This window comes from Entelurus aequoreus, linkage group LG18 (assembly GCF_033978785.1).
Source record: "Entelurus aequoreus isolate RoL-2023_Sb linkage group LG18, RoL_Eaeq_v1.1, whole genome shotgun sequence".
Taxonomy (NCBI): domain Eukaryota; kingdom Metazoa; phylum Chordata; class Actinopteri; order Syngnathiformes; family Syngnathidae; genus Entelurus; species Entelurus aequoreus.
The window spans coordinates 29,925,180-29,945,037 of record NC_084748.1 but is presented as its reverse complement, the minus strand read 5'-3'; the positions used below and the strand labels follow the sequence as shown (position 1 = coordinate 29,945,037).

Genomic DNA, 19,858 nt, shown 5'->3' with positions numbered 1-19,858 from the left:
ATTGTCATGCATGGGATAGCTAAATAAACCAAGACATTATTTGTAGTTAATAAATCACCATTTTCAGGCCATTTGAATCAAATTGGATCATTGTGATTATAGGAAACAGTAAAACTAACATGATTTGCTCTTCCTTGCAGCTTTCAAGTCACCTTGTTTGGTTCAGTCTCTGCTCAGTATCGCCCTAAAGTATGCTGTCAAAATTGACAGTACTGTACTGTTATTCCGTGTTTTTCCAACTCTTTCAGTAGCGATCTTAGTTTGAAAGTCCAGACCGGAAGTGTTCCGTCGCCACTCCCGCGAACTTGACGGCGTGCAGTGTAGACGTCCCGGCAGCGAGCACATGCAAAGATCCGGGAGCGGTTCACACTGATCTCCCTTTGGAGGTGGAGGACGACGCGGGACGGAGGGAGCAGACCCAGCAAAGGTACCGACGACGTCACTCACTCCGCAAAAAAAGTTTTTATTTTTTTACATTTGTGTGTGAGTTAGGTAACTACTTTTGTCATAATGTGCTCGTAGATCATTGGAATTAGTCAACAAGTATTCTGATCCCCTTGTGACATGCAGCCGTGTCACATCTGCACACACCTTCCTCTTCCCCTGCACAGCACAAGTTTTATGTTATAACAAACCATCACTTTGTTGTGTGTTTTGCTGAGACAGTCCCACTTTGTGGCTATGGGGTGCGGTACTGCTGAGCATGTCCCTGCTAGCCAGCCTCAGGAAGGTGGGAGGATGTGAGGGTGAATGCATGGTTCAGCATCTTTATGATGATGATGGTGGTGGTGGTGGGAGGAGGATGATGGATGGCGGCATCTGATGAACAGATGAATGGATATAAAGGAGAAGATGAATGGGTGGGTGGGGGAATGGTCACAAGGATGATGGATGAGCTACACAGGCCTTCCACGCCACGCTCACCGTCAACCAGGCTCCATATAAGTTCCGAATCCATGCTGAGAGATGTCCAAAGTGAGAAGGAGTCAGTGGGAGGAGCACGGCCCAGGCCATGATTTATAATGTCACCATGGCGAGGGAGAAAGATGGATTGTTTTTAAACCAACTCTTACTTTTAACATTTACTCAGCTATTATAGCAGAAGTCTGAGCCTTTCCTTGAATTACCGAGCAGATGAGATCCTCCACATGATACTCAAGAACCTTTTTGGACTTCTGCACCACACACACACACACTACCTTGCCAAGATCACAGCTTGTTTTGCTTTGGTCCTTGGCTTTTTGTGGCCCTAAGCAATATTTTGTTTGTGTACATCTATTTGTCCAAGTGTCTATCCATCTGCCCAGGTGTCCTTCTATTTGTCCAAGTGTCCTTCTATTTGTCCAAGTGTCCATCTGTATGTGCCCATTTCAATCTTATCTATCTGTTAGTCTATCAGTCCAAGTCTCCATCTATCTGTCCAAGTGTTCATCTATCTGTCTGTCTATTTGTCCGTCTATCCGTCCAAAGGACTATCTATCCGTCCAAGCGATTATCTATCCGTCCAAGGGACTATCTATCTGTCCAAGTGACTATCTGTCCAAGTGACTATCTATCCGTCCAAGGGACTATCTATCTGTCCAAGTGACTATCTAGTCATCCAAGGGACTATATATTAAGTTAAGTTAAAGTACCAATGATTGTCATACACACACGAGGTGTGACAAAATTATTCTCTGTTTCTATATCTGTCCAAGTGTTCATCCATCTGTCCAAGTGTCCATCTATCTGTCCAAATCTCCATCTGTCTGTCCAAGTGTCCTTCTATCTTTACTTCTATTTGTCCAGGTGTCCATCTGTCCGCTCAGGAGTCTGTCCGTTAGCGACTATTTATCTGTTCAAGTCTCCATCTATCTGTCCAATTGTTCATCTATTTGTCTAAATGTTCATCTGTCTGTTCAAGTGTCCTCCTATATGCCCAGGAGTCTATCTGTCTGTCTATTTGTCCAAGTTACTATTTGTTTGTCCAAGTCTGCATCCATTTGTCCAATTTTTAATCCATCTGACCATCTATCCATTGATTTGTCTGTCCAAGTGTACTTCTATCTGTACCTGTATTTATCCAAGTGTCTATATATCTGCCCAGGAGACTATCTGTCCAAATGACTTTCTATCTGTCCAAGTATCCATCTATCTGTCCAAGTATCCATCTATCTGTCCAAGTATCCATCTATCTGCCCAAGTGTCCATCTATCTGTCCAAGTGTCCATCTATCTCTCCGTCTATATGTCCATCTATCTGTCCAAGTGTCCATCTATCTGTCCAAGTCTCCATCTATCTGTCCAATTCTCCATTTATCTGTCCAAGTGTCCTTCTATACAGTGGGGCAAAAAAGTATTTAGTCAGCCACCCATTGATTGTCAATGGGTGGCTGACTAAATACTTTTTTGCCCCACTGTATGTCCAAGTGTCCTTCTATATGTCCAAGTGCCCTTCTATATGTCCAAGTGTCCATCTATCTGTCCAAGTGTCCATCTATCTGTCCAAGTGTCCTTCTATCTCTCCAAGTGTCCATCTATCTATTCATCCATCTGTCCAACTATCTGTCCAAGTGTCCATCTCTCTGTCCATGTGTCCAATTATCTGTTTATCTACCTGTCCATGTATCCGTCTATCTGTCCAAGTATCCATTTATCTGCCCATCTATCTCTTCAAGTGTCTACCTGTTTGTGCTTTTCGTCTGTCCAAGTGTCCATCTATCTGTCCAAATGTTAATCTCTGTCCAGGTGTCATCTACCTGTCCGTCTATTTGTCCAAGTGTCGACCTACATGTCCATCTACCTGTCCGTCTGCCTATCCACCTGTCCAAATGTCCAACTATCCGGTCATCTATCCTTGACGTCCTTTCAATCTGTCTGTCTTTTGATAGATGGCATCAGCCAGAGATTCAGGAGCAGGCCTGGAGGAGAGAGACGCAGCCGACCAGAATTTCGACTACATGTTCAAGGTGCTGATTATCGGCAACAGCAGTGTGGGCAAGACGTCCTTCTTGTTCCGCTACACGGACGACTCCTTCACGTCTGCGTTTGTCAGCACAGTGGGCATCGACTTTAAAGTCAAGACAATCTACAGGAACGACAAGCGCATCAAGCTACAGATCTGGGTGAGGTCATTCAGCATGATTTCAGTATTTACTGTCAAATAGGGAATAGAACTGCAGCTGTTGCCCTCATAAAATGTTATTGACTGCATAGACCAGGGGTGCCCAAACTTCTGCTAACAGTTGGCACACTGGCCAGATGGCGTCAAGTAACAAAAAATATGAGTAAAATCAGCTAAAAAAAAAGCTAGCATGCTAACAGCACTATGCTAACTTGCTAATAATAGCATGCTTACAGTTAGCATTAGTGAAATACCAAAATATATTACACTGAGGTGTATACTTGCTAAATTAACCCAAAAAATATACCCTGCAAATATTAGCTTGTTAAAATGCTAACTATAACACACGTCAAGCACCAAAATATATTACTCTGAGGTGTGTACCTGAAAATGTTGTTTAAGATGCTAGCCTGCTAACATAAGCATGCAGCAAGTACCAAAATATGACTGACTGGATAGCATATTGACGTTAGCATGCTAACGTTTGTCAAGTAACACGTTATTTGACCTTGAGTTGTATCCCTGTAAAATTAGCAAAATAGCTAGCATGTTATTATTAGAATGCTAACGATTGTGCTGCGGGCAGTTAAAAAATGAGTTACGGGCCGCACTATGGACACCCCAGGCATAGACAATTTTAAGCATTATTATCTGTACTTTTAAACTATATACGAAAATGTCAACCACTGCTGCAAAAAGAGTAGTAGTCATATTTAACACAAGTGTAAAAATAAGTTAACCGCTGTCAATAGTATAGATTAAAAATAAAACACTTTAGCTTAACTTGACGACAAGAGCCTTCCATCGTCGTTTCCAGTCATCCCGGTTCGCCATACTTTCGGCCAACTCGATGGTGCTTTACGCTCCTGCAGCTTTTTTGAGTATATCCACAAATGTTACTGTGGGACGTCCTCGCCCATGTGTTGGTTCTCACAGCCCCAGTGTGCTGGCTGGCAGCTCCTGGTGTCTTTGGCAGTGTCCTGCGAGTCTCATCCTCCTGGCTGCAATTTTGTCGCTCACCCTGAATATTCCAGCATACAGATTCTCGTTGGTAACATGTGCGCCCTTGTTGATGGTGAGAACTACACGTAACATTCTGGTGTAGCACTCGTCTAGAGCCCTCTGCAGCGTTGGCTTCAGGGTCCAGCATTCACTGCCATAAAGGAGGACAGATTCTACCGTTATATGAGTTTGGTTTCTCTGGGGAGGTGGACGTTCCATACACTGGCCATGCCATTCAGGGCCACCCATACAAGTGCCTTCCTCACTTTTGGATCTTGTTCGTTAGTGTTGACCCATAAGACCAGGTAGTTGAAGTCATTGGCTTCCTTCAGAGCAGTGCTTCCTGTTGTTGTGAGAGGTGGATGTTCCGCTTGGTTGTTGTAGGTGACCACCTCAGTTTTCTTGGCATTCAGTCAAAGGCCAACCTTGGTACACTCTGACTTCACTCTGCTCAAGAGCTCTTGTGCTTGCTTCATGTGGTTGGAGAGCAGCCAAATGTCTTCCGCGTTGTCTAGGTCAGTCAGGACTACTGCAGGTTTTTTTTTACCTCCTTGGTGTGAGAGTAAAACCAAGATCCTGCTTCTGCCCATTGATGGCCTTACTGAGCGCGTAGTCAAGGACTATAACAAAGAGGAAGGGGGCTAGGGTATCTCCCAGCATTACCCTAGCCAGAATGTCAAGCTTGTCACTGCCGCCATCTGGTGTCAACACTTTGGCCCGTGTATTCATGGCCTCTATTGCCCGGAGCATGTTGGAAGGGACACCATAGGCCTTCAGTATTCTCACCATGGTGTCGCTATGTATAAAGTCAAAAGCTTTTTTTAAAGTAAATAATGCACAATACTGCTGTCAGGTTGTTCTTCTTCACCTCCTCGATTAGTTTCCTCGGGGCCAGGATCTATACCTGATTTGCAGGCAAGGGTCGGTTGAGAGTGCCTTCCAGTCATACCGAGTTCTGGGGCTGGGCTGGGGGGCCCCAGGGCTCAATCGCACCCTCATGGAGACCACACGGTGATCAGAGCCTACAGAGTAAACGTGCTGTATGGCTCAGCGTTCATGTTGGAGTTCCTCGACTTTCGCCTCACTAGGATGTAGTCCAGCTGACGACTTACATCTGATGCTCTGTCTTGAAAGGTCCACCTGTTACCAGTTCTTTTCTGGAACGTGGTGTTCGTTGCCAGAAGCTGGTGTTCCATGAGAAGGGCAGTAAGTTATGCCCTGTTGGGGTTGGTAGAGTCGTGGTAAGGGAAGGGAGCGTCATCTGGTCCAATCCTTGCATTAAAGTCGCCCAGGATTGCCAGGAAGTTGTGTGCTAGGACATTGCGGACATCTCTTGTGAGGTCCTCGTAGAACTTCACCACCTCCTCAGATGGTGCCACATTGGTGGGTGAATGCAGGACTATGAAAGTTGTTACTGGGTTGCCTGAGAATTCTGCGATGAGGATCTTGCCGGTATGGAAGTAAACCCGACTGAGAGCCTTACGCCCGAGATAACCCAGCAATTGCCCTACGTCCCCTGTAGCAAGCCTGGACCTTGTTTTGCCACGCAGATGCAGTGATGAATGTGCTTCTCTCTACTCTGCAGTAAACATCAGTGTGCACTCTTCTCTGTTCCTGGATCCCCAAGATCTCCACACCCTTTACCTCGTCACAGTGTGCTAGTTCCTCCAATCTAGAGTCTTCTTTCACTGTGCATGTGTTGAATGGTCTCCGGCAGCGCATGAGTGCTTTGAATGGGGTGGTGTGATCGAACAGGGTCCTCCCTCGCTGGTCTAGGGTCCTGTCGTCATGATGTCCTCCAAAAGGAGGACCAACACCAACATACGCTGCGATGTTCCCTTGGACTCCCGCCACTGGAAGTATACGATTTGTGATGACTTTGTTCTCCATGGTTGGTCTTTACTATGCTTATTAGGGAATGTGGGGTGCAACTCCTTGCAGTCCTGGATTTAATTCTGAGTGTCCTTCTCTTAGGTGGGTTGCCGACCACGGCTATACGGTCTACTTGCCCAGGTTATTTACCCATAGCTGAGACAGTGGTTGGCAAGGCACCAGGGCATGTCCACACATGGTGGGCCTGCACACCTTATTTCTGGGGCCCACTAATGTTCCCCAATCCACAACAGTTTGGTTTAGTGTCTGCAAGGACACACATCTGTGTGTGGCCAAGAGAAGGCACTGCAGGAGTTTTGGCGATGGAGAAGCTGTGTACCGGCAAGAGGAGACTTATGCACTCTGCTCCTCCGTTCACCCCCCAAGCGTGGAGGGCGGGCTAGCAGGCGGCAGTAGCTGAAAGCAGAGAGTTGCAAGTGGGAGAAACATGCAACATGCGCTAACCACAAGCACTTCTACACAGTAATACTGCACTGAAGCATCAAACACACCACACGTACACAAATTGTAAAAACATCTTTGCTTAAAAAAAACTTAGAAATAAAAGCTAAAAAAGTTAAAATATTGACATTAATAACACAAATCTGACATACAGGCTGGTTTTTGTTTCCTTTAAAAAAATCTATACAGTAGGGAAGGGAATTTGTATTTCCCAATTCCAGGGTTGATCTCGCGTGAGAGGAAGTGGGGGTGTTTGATCTATTTGCAGTGCAGTTTAGTGCTGGAAAGCGCCACTCTACATAGCAACTGGTCTGTGGTCAAAGTTGGAATTGCCACAAAACACATTTTAAAATATTCAACACTCAATTGCCATTTTGCGGCTAAAGTGGATAGTGCACCCCCCCAATTTGTCAAGTTTCATGTGTCAGATAAACTGCAATGAATGGGACCATATGAATTTTCTTCCTATTTTATACCCTTTGATTTTTCCTTGAGCAGCCCTGAAGTCAACGCGTGAGAACCAGATATGACTGGTCAGTATATTTGCCAATTTTAATTGACTTCATGTCCTTCACTTAATGTGTACCATGGAGTAAACGTGTCTTAGTCTGCACCGTATCAGATGACCAATACATCTATTATTAACATTTTTTTTTTTTTTTTCATCATAATCATCATTAAGCACTAAAATGTCTGAACCCATTGTCCTCCCCACACTTTGGCTCACACAAAGATCCTTGTCTGAAGGCTGGCAGACGGTGTTTCCTCCTTGCACATTTCAGTCTAATAAGTCTGCCTATCAAAAGGTGCTGAGTGTTAAAACCCGGTGTCTTGCCCCAAACATGAAACTAAAGAAGTAATTCCAATACTCACACTGGGCCCTTAGGAAGACTTTGTAATCAAAGTTTTTCAAAACAATAATAAGCAGAGAGCCTCAAGCATGTCCGAAAGCACCACAAATACCCATAGCCACTAAGGAAATGAACACTGGAAATATCAAAGGACAACACACGCACACTTTTGTGCATTAATGTGTACGTTTAATATTGAGGGTTTTTTTTAATAGCCCCGACACTGTAAGCTACATCTTCCAATGGCAGCACACAGAACATTCCCATGTTATTTATGACAAGTATTTTTTTTATTGGTCTTTCTACTTGCAAATCTTTATGTTCACACCCACATTCTCCGCCCTAGAGCTTTACTAAAAGTTATGATCTCTTTATGAATATTTCAAAGAAACATGAAACAACACACTGCCGGGATCGTACAGCTCCCCAGTGCTCCGAGTAGACACACGTGGATTTGGAAATGCTATAAAAATACACAATATAAAACGGCAAAAGTAGGCACATCTAAGGGCCTACAAACTAAATAAAACAAAAAAAAACTAACAGATTCACAGTTTAGGCTTATTTGAAGCCGTGAATCAGTGATTTAATCTTGAAAACAGAAGCAGATTTGAGATAATATAAGGATATTTACAGACAGACAATCATTTTATTTTTTGCAACAAAACTGTCAGAGCGTGACAGTTTGCAAACCTCCAACATTTTCTTGACATGCATGTATAAAATAAGGCTGTCAAAATGAATGTCAACTCATGTGCTTAATCACAAAAAAATAATCGCATTAATGATGTTCAAACCCAGCTTAATTACGCAATTTATTTTGACCCGCACACCTTTTCCGTGGATGGTCACCTTAAAGGCAGCGCTTATCAGTGATCAAGTCAATGCTGGTCAAGGGCCAATGCCAAGTCAAGGATTGGAATTGGGGGTTAAATCACCAAAATGATTGCCGAGCGCGGCCACCGCTGCTGCTCACTGCTGTCCACTCACCTCCCGGGGGGTGGAACAAGGGGATGGGTCGAATGCAGAGGTAAATTTCACCACACCTAGTGTGTGTGTGACTATCAGTGGTACTTTAACTTTTAAGTTTAACTGACTGGTGTGCATGATGGCAACTTTTGATTTCAAATACACCCTGAGGGAACCTTAGATACTACTATACAAAAATGATAAAACCAAAACCTCAAATGATATGAACAGCTGTGCAATAATAAAGGACAACTTTGTTACTGTAATTAGTGGGTACAGGCACGCATTAAAGGGGAAACACAGTTTTTTGGAATTATGCTTATCATTCACGATCCCTATGTCAGACAAGAATATACTGTATATATATATATATATTAAGGGTGTGGGAAAAAATCAATTCGAATTCGAATCGCGATTCTCACGTTGTGCGATTCAGAATCGATTCTCATTTTTAAAAACTCGATTTTTATTTTTTATTTTATTTATTTATTTTTTTAATTTATTTATTTATTTATTTTTAAAGGAATCAATCCAACAAAACAATACACAGCAATATCATAACAATGCAATCCAATTCCAAAACCAAACCCGACCCAGCAACACTCAGAACTGCAATAAACAGAGCAATTGAGAGGAGACACAAACACGACACAGAACAAACCAAAAGTAGTGAAACAAAAATGAATATTATCAACAACAGTATCAATATTAGTTACAATTTCAACATAGCAGTGATTAAAAATCCCTCATTGACATTATCATTAGACATTTATAAAAAATAAAAAAAAATGAACAATTGTGTCACAGTGGCTTATACTTGCATCGCATCTCATAAGCTTTGACAACACACTGTGTCCAATATTTTCACAAAGATAAAATAAGTCATATTTTTTGTTCATTTAATAGTTGAAACAAATTTACATTGTTGCAATCAGTTGATAAAACATTGTCCTTTACAATTATAAAAGCTTTTTACAAAAATCTACTACTCTGCTTGCATGTCAGCAGACTGGGGTAGATCCTGCTGAAATCCTATGTATTGAATGAATAGAGAATCCTTTTGAATCGGGAAAATATAGTTTTTGAATCGAGAATCGCGTTGAATAAAAAAAAATCGATTTTGAATCGAATCATAACCCCAAGAATCGATATTGAATCGAATCGTGGGACACCCAAAGATTCGCAGCCCTAATATATATATACATACACATTAGCGTTGTTCGATATACCGGTACTAGTAAAGAACCGCGAAACTAATTTATTGAAATCGGTACTATACTGCCTTTGAAAAGTAGCGTATTGCTGGGTATTGTGGCCAAACAGCAAAATGTTTGTTTCATCTGACCACAGAACTTTCCTCCAGAAGGTCTTATCTTTGTGATGCCAGATGAAACAAAAATTTAGCTGTTTGGCCACAATACCCAGCAATATGTTTGGAGGAAAAAAGGTGAGGCCTTTAATCCCAGGAACACCATCCCTACCGTCAAGCATGGTGTTGGTAGTATTAAGCTCTGGGCCTGTTTTTCTGCCAATGGAACTGGTGCTGGTGTTAAAAAATGGCCCATTTGCCTTTTTTTTGGAACATGGCTCTTTTTTAAGGGCCCAGTGCACATTGTAGAGAATAAATCAACAAAAAAGCTAGATTTTTCTTAAAATAAATAATACTTGTATACCCTTATCTTATTTCATTATAAATTACATGATAACATCAGTTAAAGAGAGAGAAAATAAAAACATTTTAGCTCACTAATCACTAGCCAATCATTTTTAGCAGAGCATTCATAGAACAAGAAAGTGTGTCTCACCTTTGGTTGATGGATAAATATATCAAGTAACAATGTCTAATGTGCTTCAATGCAGTAATTGTCTTTATTGTAGTTTAAACACCGCAAAATCCTGTAAATAATATTTTCTAGTCAGCCGGTCCAAATTTAGGGTTCATAAATGTCACAGCCATGAACATACATATGTCATTTAGTCTTTGTCAAGTTAAAATAAAACTGAAATTTTGTTCATTAAAAGTGAAATTATTTTTTTCTCCTGTGTATTTATGGTAGTTATTTAGCCCAGCAAAAATATGTTTTATTTGTTAACTCGATTAGTTAAAGGAATTTTTTTTAAAGAATACTTGATTAGTAAATATTTGATAGCTGCAGCCCCGGTAACATTATGAGATGCAACGTTAGAAAAACAAAGGTTGTATTGTTATAAATTGTTGTAAAGTTACAAAAATAAAGTTGAAAATTACAGAAATAAAGCGTTAACTTAGGACAAAAAATTAGCAAAATCATCACAATTAGGGTGTAAAAAAATCAAGTGGATGAAGTTTTGTGAACATTACTGGAAACAAATAGTAACTTTCCCCCCAAAAAATACAGAAAAAAGTCATAACAGTCATCTTTATTTTTAAGTTTTTCAAAATACTACAACTTAAGTCTTATGAGGATTTTTTTTTTGTGCAAAAGTCCAACATTATTCTGCTTGCATGATTATTTTCTCCTTTTCAGTGTATCCCTTATACTCTTTCATACGTATCTTCTCCCTACAGTGCAGGAGATTAAAAAAAAAAAAACTCCTCAGGGAAAACAGGTTTGACAGATATTATATCAACAAAATTGTTTGAAAAAGAGGGCAGCCTGTTAAATGTCAGTGCTGTAAATTTACTTGAGCTAATAAAAGCTGAGGTTAAAAGGTTCTAGCATTCAGCCTTGGAGGCTCTGAGACCATTGTCAACACACACCGTGCACACTTTCCCCTCACCCTCAGTTGGCCCCCGCTTGGCTGCCATGCATGTGGCATCGAGTCATTTTTTTCACGCGGCGGCGTTAATGCTAGTTGATGTTTAACATGGTCCCCAGACGGTACACTTCATGAAATATGCATGGCTTTGAGCTGGCGGGGGCCGAACGTGCAAGCGAGGCAGCCCGACACCCACCAGGACAGACTCGGCTCACTCACAGCACTCCTGTTAGATGAAAGCAATACATCCTTTTTCCCTCCCTCCTCACTGTAATGTATTCAGCAAGCAAGCATTCTGTGCACATCGGGAGCAATGAGGAAGTTGTGGTACATGAAGAGCAGCTTCAATGGGTTTCCTGGGGCCGGTGAAAACATTAATTTTCTTAGCGCCAAGCATTACCTCCTTTGCATTACTTTTCATAAAGGAACAGAATATTAAATTCATCTGTTTAGGTCTACTGCGCCTCCGTATGATGGCACACGTTTCCCAGCAGACCACACATAAAGAAGACAAATAACACTCGCATATTTGTGAAATATTGATGTTGGCCACGGGGCCAAGCCAAAAAACAGGGAGTGTATATCCTGGTATGCTTTGGGTGGTGCAACAATGTCTCCTGTTAGGAGGGATTTACTTGAGTCCACAGTAAATCATTCACCCTCGCTTGTGGAGATTACCAAGTTTGTGTTTCCTTTGAGAGGATCCAAATAATAAAACCACAAGTTAATGCAGTGCGGTGCCATACCACTGCAAACAGCCGCCACAATAACACTTATACTTTCAACATTAAACTAACAATGTGCACTGGTCACAGGCTTTCTTTGTGACTGTTGCAGCTGAACATGCCTTATTTAGCCGCAGCTAAAGTTACAATGTTTTGAGGCTTTTTTGTTTTTTAAGTTGACCTATAATTTTTTTGTATATTTCAAAGAGGTCATATTATGATTTTATTTCTACATTTAAAACAAGAATTGGGGGTTACATCACCAAAATGATTCTCGAGCGCGGCCACCGCTGCTGCTCACTGCTCCCCTCACCTCCCAGGGGATGGGTCAAATGCAGAGCGTAATTTCACCACACCTAGTGTGTGTGTGTGTGACTATCAGTGGTACTTTAACTTTAACTTCCTTGTGGTCGACATAATATGTAATAGTAGTGCTTTAATCCAAAAGTTGCATAGAATACTTCAAGCCGCTTTCTGAGCGTCTCTTAGAATGTGCCGTTTTGTGGGCGGTCTTATTTGCGTGTCGAAGCCAAACCCCCTTTGACCTCGTCGCCACCCCAGCTATGTTGTAGTTTTTAGCGCTTCCATAGCGATACTACTGACAGATATAAGTTTTAATTAGATATGGCAACAGCGGAGGATTTTAGCATGCATGTGCATGTACGAGCCAGTTTGCCCCACAACAGGAGGATAGAGGAAAATAAATCACATATTGGCCACAACGTCGGACTACAACTGCATGCTGATAGCTTTTCAGGTAAACAATATATGGAGTTTTCTGCTGACGTAACAAAGATAAAATATGTCACTGAAATCTCAAATTCCAAACTACTCGTTTGGAGCAAGTTTTTGAAGAAGGCAAGATTGTTTTATAAACATCTCTGCCTTGCCTCCACGCTTTGATCTTAATTTTTTGGGACTTACAGGTATCCAAATTACACAAAAACTGGTACCAACAGCTGAGAAAAGTTAGTTTTGCATAATAGGGTCCCTATAAAACACTTCCTTGTCTAGATAATATGTATTAGGTATGCTTTGGTGTGAATTTTGAGTACATTTTTATAACCAGATTGCAAATGTGACCACGCCCCACCCTTTCCAAAAGTATCATAATGTATCCTTTAAAAATGTACTCTATTTAAATACCTGTATATATCTTGAAGTCGTCAGCGCTATTTTTTTTCTAGACAGGGTCAAAAATAAACTTTATGAACATTGTATAGATTTGTCCAGTCACAACATTAGGTACACCTGCGCCGTCACAGATCGATTCAGAGAGCGCATAAAAAAGCAGTTTTTAGCAGCGTTTATGTCACTGCATGTCACACATCTGTGTTATTAAGCACATGGTTTTGGATGTGCAAGTCGATGGGCCAACTTTCGTGAAAAAGTATGTGATCGGCCCCTACTGATTAATCCCTTTTAATGTTGATCATCTCTAGATGACTTTTTTTTTTTTTGCTCACTCAACTGACAGTGAGCAACTGTGCATCGCCATACACAGTGTGGAGCCGCTTCCCTAAGTAAAAAATAATCACCTTCATTGCGGCAAATAAACTGCATTTCTTGGTATCATTATCAAGTTGCGTTATCACTGGAGGACGAGGCGAAACATTTTTCACACCGAGTAAGAGCAAGCCAAGAGCACCTAATCACTAAGCTTGCTTGAAACCACCCAAAAAGTGTTTTAGGAGGACTTTGAGGGCAAAAAACAAAACAAAGGATTTAAATGGATAAAAAAAGTACCACTGATGGTCACACACACACACTAGGTGTGGTGAAATGACACTCTGCATGTGACCATCCCCTTGGTCCACCCCCTGGGAGGTGAGGGGAGCAGTGAGCAGCAGCGGTGGCCGCGCTCAGAAATAATTTCAGTGATAGTAGATAGATAGTAGATAGTGTGTACTATTGACTTTGTTTTGCTTTTGCAATTGTATTTATAAAAAAAAAGCAACAAGGAGCTAGTTTTAAACAAATGAATCAATATTGTTACACTGTCACTAGCACTCATAAATATATGACAATATTTGCAGTTAATACATGTGATCAGTACTCATTGAAGTATAAAACCCAGATCAGAACATCCCTACAACAATTCAAACAGCATATGCTGTGTTTGCGTATTAAACTAAAATGCAAGTTCTTGCTGGCCTTTTTTTTTTTTAAATGCCTGAACTATTCCTAAAACTGCGATAGAAGCTGTAGTGTGTATGTGTTTGTTGCACACAGAGGTGGTGACAAATTCTTTCGATTTATGTAAACAAGTAAGGACATTGGCGAGCGACCCAGGAACACATTAGACTATTGATATACTTGTTTATTTGTAGATTTGTTTATTCAGGTGCCGTTAATTAGCTACCGTACACTTTTGTACAGACTGTAAATGGGCCGAATTATAGCACAGTTGCTATGTTGGAGTTTTTGACTTTGCTCCGTGGTTGCCATTGAGGTGTTTATGTTTACAGGACACAGCGGGCCAGGAGCGTTACCGGACCATCACCACAGCTTACTACAGAGGAGCCATGGGCTTCCTCCTCATATATGACATCACAAGCCAGGACTCCTTCGTCGCCGTGCAAGACTGGTATTCGCCCTTATCTCATATTTCTCTCGAAATTCTAAAGCCACATATAGAAGACATGTCAATTTGCGTCCCAGGGGAACCCAGATCAAGACGTACTCGTGGGACAACGCCCAGGTGGTGCTGGTGGGCAACAAGTTGGACATGGAGGAAGACAGACAGGTCCCCACTGAAGATGCGCAGAGACTCGCCAAGGAGCTAGGTCAGTGTGCACAGTGGCCCTGCCTTTTGGAATTTCCTAGTGTTGTAGAACTACAATGGCGCCATCATGTGGTAGATTTTAAGTTCAACAGCTTTTTTATTTTTTATTTTTTATTTTTTGGGGGAAAAATGACCTGGACACGTGACAGAGTTTGAAGGAAATCTGACCTCTGAAATTAAAACGCTAATAATGTTAACATTTTATTTATTTAAATATGTCCTATCCGGCCGCTCAGGCAAATCATATTGTTGATAAAGATGCCCATATATGCTGTACAGATTTACTTTACAAAAGAGAAGTCTGAGATACTTCTCTTTTTTGTTGCATTATTTGTTATTTGTATTTTTGACTTTATTAAATGTTTGGATGTATTTAGTGTCTGGCACAGCCAGACCGGAGCAGGAGGGGATAGAAAGAAGGACAAAAGAAGACGGGGGAATTGTGGGGACAAGAGGGGGGCAGACAAAAAATATATATGTATGTATGTATATATATATATAAATATGTATATATATATATGTATGTATGTATGTATGTATGTATATATATATATGTGTATATATATGTATGTATATATGTATGTATGTATGTATATATATATATGTGTATATATATGTATGTATATATGTATGTATGTATGCATATATATATATATATTTGTATATGTATGTATGTATGCATATATATATATATATTTGTATATATATGTATGTATATATGTATGTATATATATGTATGTATTTATATATATATATGTATATATATATATGTATATATATATGTATATATATATATGTATATATGTATGTATATATATATATGTATATATATATATATGTATGTATGTATATATATATATATATATATATATATATATATGTATGTATATATATATATGTATATATGTATGTGCATGTATATATGTACATATACAATATACTGTATGTATATATGTAAATAAATGTATATATATTATGTATGTATGTACATGTATATATGTACATACACAATATATATGTATGTATATATAAAACATTTATGTATGTACATGTATACATTTAAAGAAATATATATGTATGTATGTACATGTGTATATATATATATGTGTATGCATTCTACATAATATATGTACATACATGTATGTATATGTATGTGTGTATATATATTAGGGTTGCACATCTCTCTCTGATAAACGATTCGATATGCATCTAGATACACAGGTTACGATTCGATTCAAAAAAACGATATCCTTTTATTACAGACCGATTGGATTTGATTCCGACCGATACGATTCGGTTTGACGGTTAATATTCAAGACTCCAAATCCCCAAGCATTGTGGCTTTATGGCACTGGCAAAAAAAAAACAGAACAACAAAATCACATGTCAATGTATTTATTTTTAGACATGGACCAAAAAAAGTCTGGCTGAATTGTAGGATGGGAACTCCAGAGGTAAAAGTAGCACAGAATACAACAAAGTGCAATATTTCAGCCTGAGCATAGTTTTGAACACTACAGGTAGGTAACAAAGATTCAATATTTCAACCTGAGCATATAGTGTTTTGAACACCTTAGCGCGTGCTGAATTGTGACCAAGTTGCCCGAATAAGTTAGGAATGGTGCTCCCTGGCTGTGTGCTACTGCTTGCTGTACACTCCTGCTCGTTGGCACGGGGTTTTAACTCACCGTACTCTTGGCCGTGTTTCCTCTTTGCATGCTGGTCGAGATTTGTAGTGCTGCCAGTGTACGTCAACCATGCTCGACACAATTTACAAATAGCATGGCTTCTGTTGAGCTTCCCTTCCTTCTTTTAAAACCCAAAAACTTTCCATACTTTGGATTTCTGTCTCCCCGATGCGTTGAGAATCTTTCTCGGTCCATTATCTCCTTCGGTCAGACTGACGCTTTCGTTCTCCTCCACATTCATTTTCCGTGTTGTCTCTTGTTTATCACTCGTGCTAATACCAGCTAGGCGGCTACCGCGTTTGGCGAGTAGCTTCAGCTCTCGCGTTGTTTTAGAGACGCTGACGCATATTGTAATCTAGCCAACCCATGCAAAGTCTCGCGATAACCGATCCATGACTCTATAACCGATTCAGCTAGGAATTCATGGATTATTCGCATTGATTGAGGAGTCTGCTACCGATGCAGTCTAATCGCTCACTTGTTGAATCGAATACTCTGTCGCATCGGTTTATCGTTCACAACCCTAATATATATATACATGTGTGTATATATATGAATATATTCATGTGTATAATTGTGTATATATAGTGTGTGTGTGTATATATAAATAAATATATATGTATGTACATGTACATATACAATATATTTTTGCATATGTAAATAAATATTTATGTATTATGTATGTATGTACATTTATATATGTACACATATATGTACATATACAATATATATGTATGTGTATGTAAAAAAATATGTATGTACATGTACATATACAATATATGTATGTATATGTAAATAAATATATTAGAGATGTCCGATAATATCGGACTGCCGATATTATCGGCCGATAAATGCTTTAAAATGTAATATCGGAAATTATCGGTATCGGTTTCAAAAAGTAAAATTTATGACTTTTTAAAACGCCGCTGTACGGAGTGGTACACGGACATAGGGAGAAGTACAGAGCGCCAATAAACCTTAAAGGCACTGCCTTTGCGTGCCGGCCCAATCACACAATATCTACGGCTTTTCACACACACAAGGGAATGTAACGCATACTTGGTCAACAGCCATACAGGTCACACTGAGGGTGGGCGTACAAACAACTTCAACACTGTTACAAATATGCGCCACACTGTGAACCCACACCAAACAAGAATGACAAACACATTTCGGGAGAACATCCGCACCGTAACACAACATAAACACAACCGAACAAATACCCAGAACCCCTTGCAGCACTAACTCTTACGGGACGCTACAATATACACCCCCCGCTATCCCCCCCCCCAACCCCGCCCACCTCAACCTCCTCATAGTCTCTCTCAGGGAGAGCATGTCCCAAATTCCAAGCTCCTGTTTTGAGGCATGTTAAAAAAAAATATTGCACTTTGTGACTTCAATAATAAATATGGCAGTGCCATGTTGGCATTTTTTTCCATAACTTGAGTTGATTTTTTTTGGAAAACCTTGTTACATTGTTTAATGCATCCAGCGGGGCATCACAACAACATTAGGCATAATAATGTGTTAATTCCACGACTGTATATATCGGTATCGGTAATTAAGAGTTGGACAATATCAGAATATCGGCAAAAAAGCCATTATCGGACATCTCTAAAATATATATGTATGTATGTACATGTATATATGTATATACATATATAATATGCGTATGCATATACAAACCCCGTTTCCATATGAGTTGGGAAATTGTGTTATATGTAAATATAAACGGAATACAATGATTTGCAAATCCTTTACAACCCATATTCAATTGAATGCACTACAAAGACAAGATATTTGATGTTCAAACTCATAAACTTTATTTTTATTTTGCAAATAATAATTAACTTAGAATTTTATGGCTGCAACATGTGCCAAAGTATTTGGGAAAGGGCATGTTCACCACTGTGTTACATGGCCTTTCCTTTTAACAACACAGTTAACGTTTGGGAACTGAGGAGACACATTTTTTAAGCTTCTCAGGTGGAATTCTTTCCCATTCTTGCTTGATGTACAACTTAAGTTGTTCAACAGTCCGGGGGTCTCCGTTGTGGTATTTTAGGCTTCATAATGCGCCACACATTTTCAATGGGAGACAGGTCTGGACTACAGGCAGGCCAGTCTAGTACCCGCACTCTTTTACTATGAAGCCACGTTGATGTAACACATGGCTTGGCATTGTCTTGCTGAAATAAGCAGGGGCGTCCATGGTAACATTGCTTGGATGGCAACATATGCTCCAAAACCTGTATGTACCTTTCAGCATTAATGGTGTCTTCACAGATGTGTAAGTTACCCATGTCTTGGGCACTAATACACCCCCATACCATCACAGATGCTGGCTTTTCAACTTTGCGCCTATAACAATCCGGATGGTTCTTTTCCTCTTTGGTCCGGAGGACACGACGCCCACAGTTTCCAAAAACAATTTGAAATGTGGACTCGTCCGACCACAGAACACTTTTCCACTTTGTATCGGTCTATCTTAGATGAGCTCAGGCCCAGCGAAGCCGACGGCGTTTCTGGGTGTTGTTGATACACGGTTTTCGCCTTGCATAGGAGAGTTTTAACTTGCACTTACAGATGTAGCGACCAACTGTAGTTACTGACAGTGGGTTTCTGAAGTGTTCCTGAGCCCATGTGGTGATATCCTTTACACACTGATGTCGCTTGTTGATGCAGTACAGCCTGAGGGATCGAAGGTCACAGGCTTAGCTGCTTATGTGCAGTGATTTCTCCAGATTCTCTGAACCCTTTGATGATATTACGGACCGTAGATGGTGAAATCCCTAAATTCCTTGCAATAGCTGCTTGAGAAAGGTTTTTCTTAAACTGTTCAACAATTTGCTCACGCATTTGTTGACAAAGTGGTGACCCTCGCCCCATCCTTGTTTGTGAATGACTGAGTATTTCATGGAATCTACTTTTATACCCAGTCAAGGCACCCACCTGTTCCCAATTTGCCTGTTCACCTGTGGGATGTTCCAAATAAGTGTTTGATGAGCATTCCTCAACTTTATCAGTATTTATTGCCACCTTTCCCAACTTCTTTGTCACGTGTTGCTGGCATCAAATTCTAAAGTTAATGATTATTTGCACAAAAAAAAAAAGTTTATCAGTTTGAACATCAAATATGTTGTCTTTGTAGCATATTCAACTGAATATGGGTTGAAAATGATTTGCAAATCATTGTATTCCGTTTATATTTACATCTAACACAATTTCCCAACTCATATGGAAACGGGGTTTGTACATAATATATGTACATACAGTATGTGTGTATATGTATGTGTGTATATATGTGTTTGTATATGAATATATTCATGTGTATACATGTGTATAATGTATGGTGTGTGTGTATATATATATTTATATGTACAGTATATACATACATACTTTGTGTGTGTGTGCGCGTGTGTGTGTATACAGTGCTGCAGCATTATACTCTCTATCCTGTAGGCTTCCAATTTTTCGAGGCCAGCGCTAAAGACAATGTCAACGTGAAGCAGGTTTTCGACAAGTTGGTGGATGTCATCTGCGAGAATTTGAGCGAGAACGTCAACAGCGATGCTTCTCCCTCGGCCAATCACAAGGGAGCTGGTCTGAAGGACACGCCCCGCAGCATCCCGGGAGGCTGTGCATGCTGATAATTAACAG

General features: G+C 40.3%; 1 protein-coding gene across 1 annotated transcript; it reads left to right on the top strand.

The window, feature by feature from the left end:
• The first annotated feature begins 179 nt into the window (after positions 1–179).
• LOC133634004 (ras-related protein Rab-3D-like) lies at positions 180–19,850 on the top strand. The gene is made up of 5 exons (XM_062026898.1): positions 180–427; positions 2,870–3,103; positions 14,191–14,309; positions 14,384–14,508; positions 19,661–19,850. The coding sequence occupies exons 2-5, from the start codon at positions 2,870–2,872 to the stop codon at positions 19,846–19,848; spliced, it is 666 nt and encodes a 221-aa protein (XP_061882882.1). The 5' UTR covers positions 180–427; the 3' UTR covers positions 19,849–19,850.
• The last annotated feature ends 8 nt before the right edge of the window (positions 19,851–19,858 follow it).

Bases quoted from the DNA above. Each gene is read 5' to 3' on its own strand.
- LOC133634004 (XM_062026898.1), top strand. From the start codon at position 2,870: ATGGCATCAGCCAGAGATTCAGGAGCAGGCCTGGAGGAGAGAGACGCA. The intron at 3,104-14,190 runs GTGAGGTCATTC...TTATGTTTACAG, and splicing joins GCATCAAGCTACAGATCTGG to GACACAGCGGGCCAGGAGCG. The intron at 14,310-14,383 runs GTATTCGCCCTT...TTTGCGTCCCAG, and splicing joins TTCGTCGCCGTGCAAGACTG to GGGAACCCAGATCAAGACGT.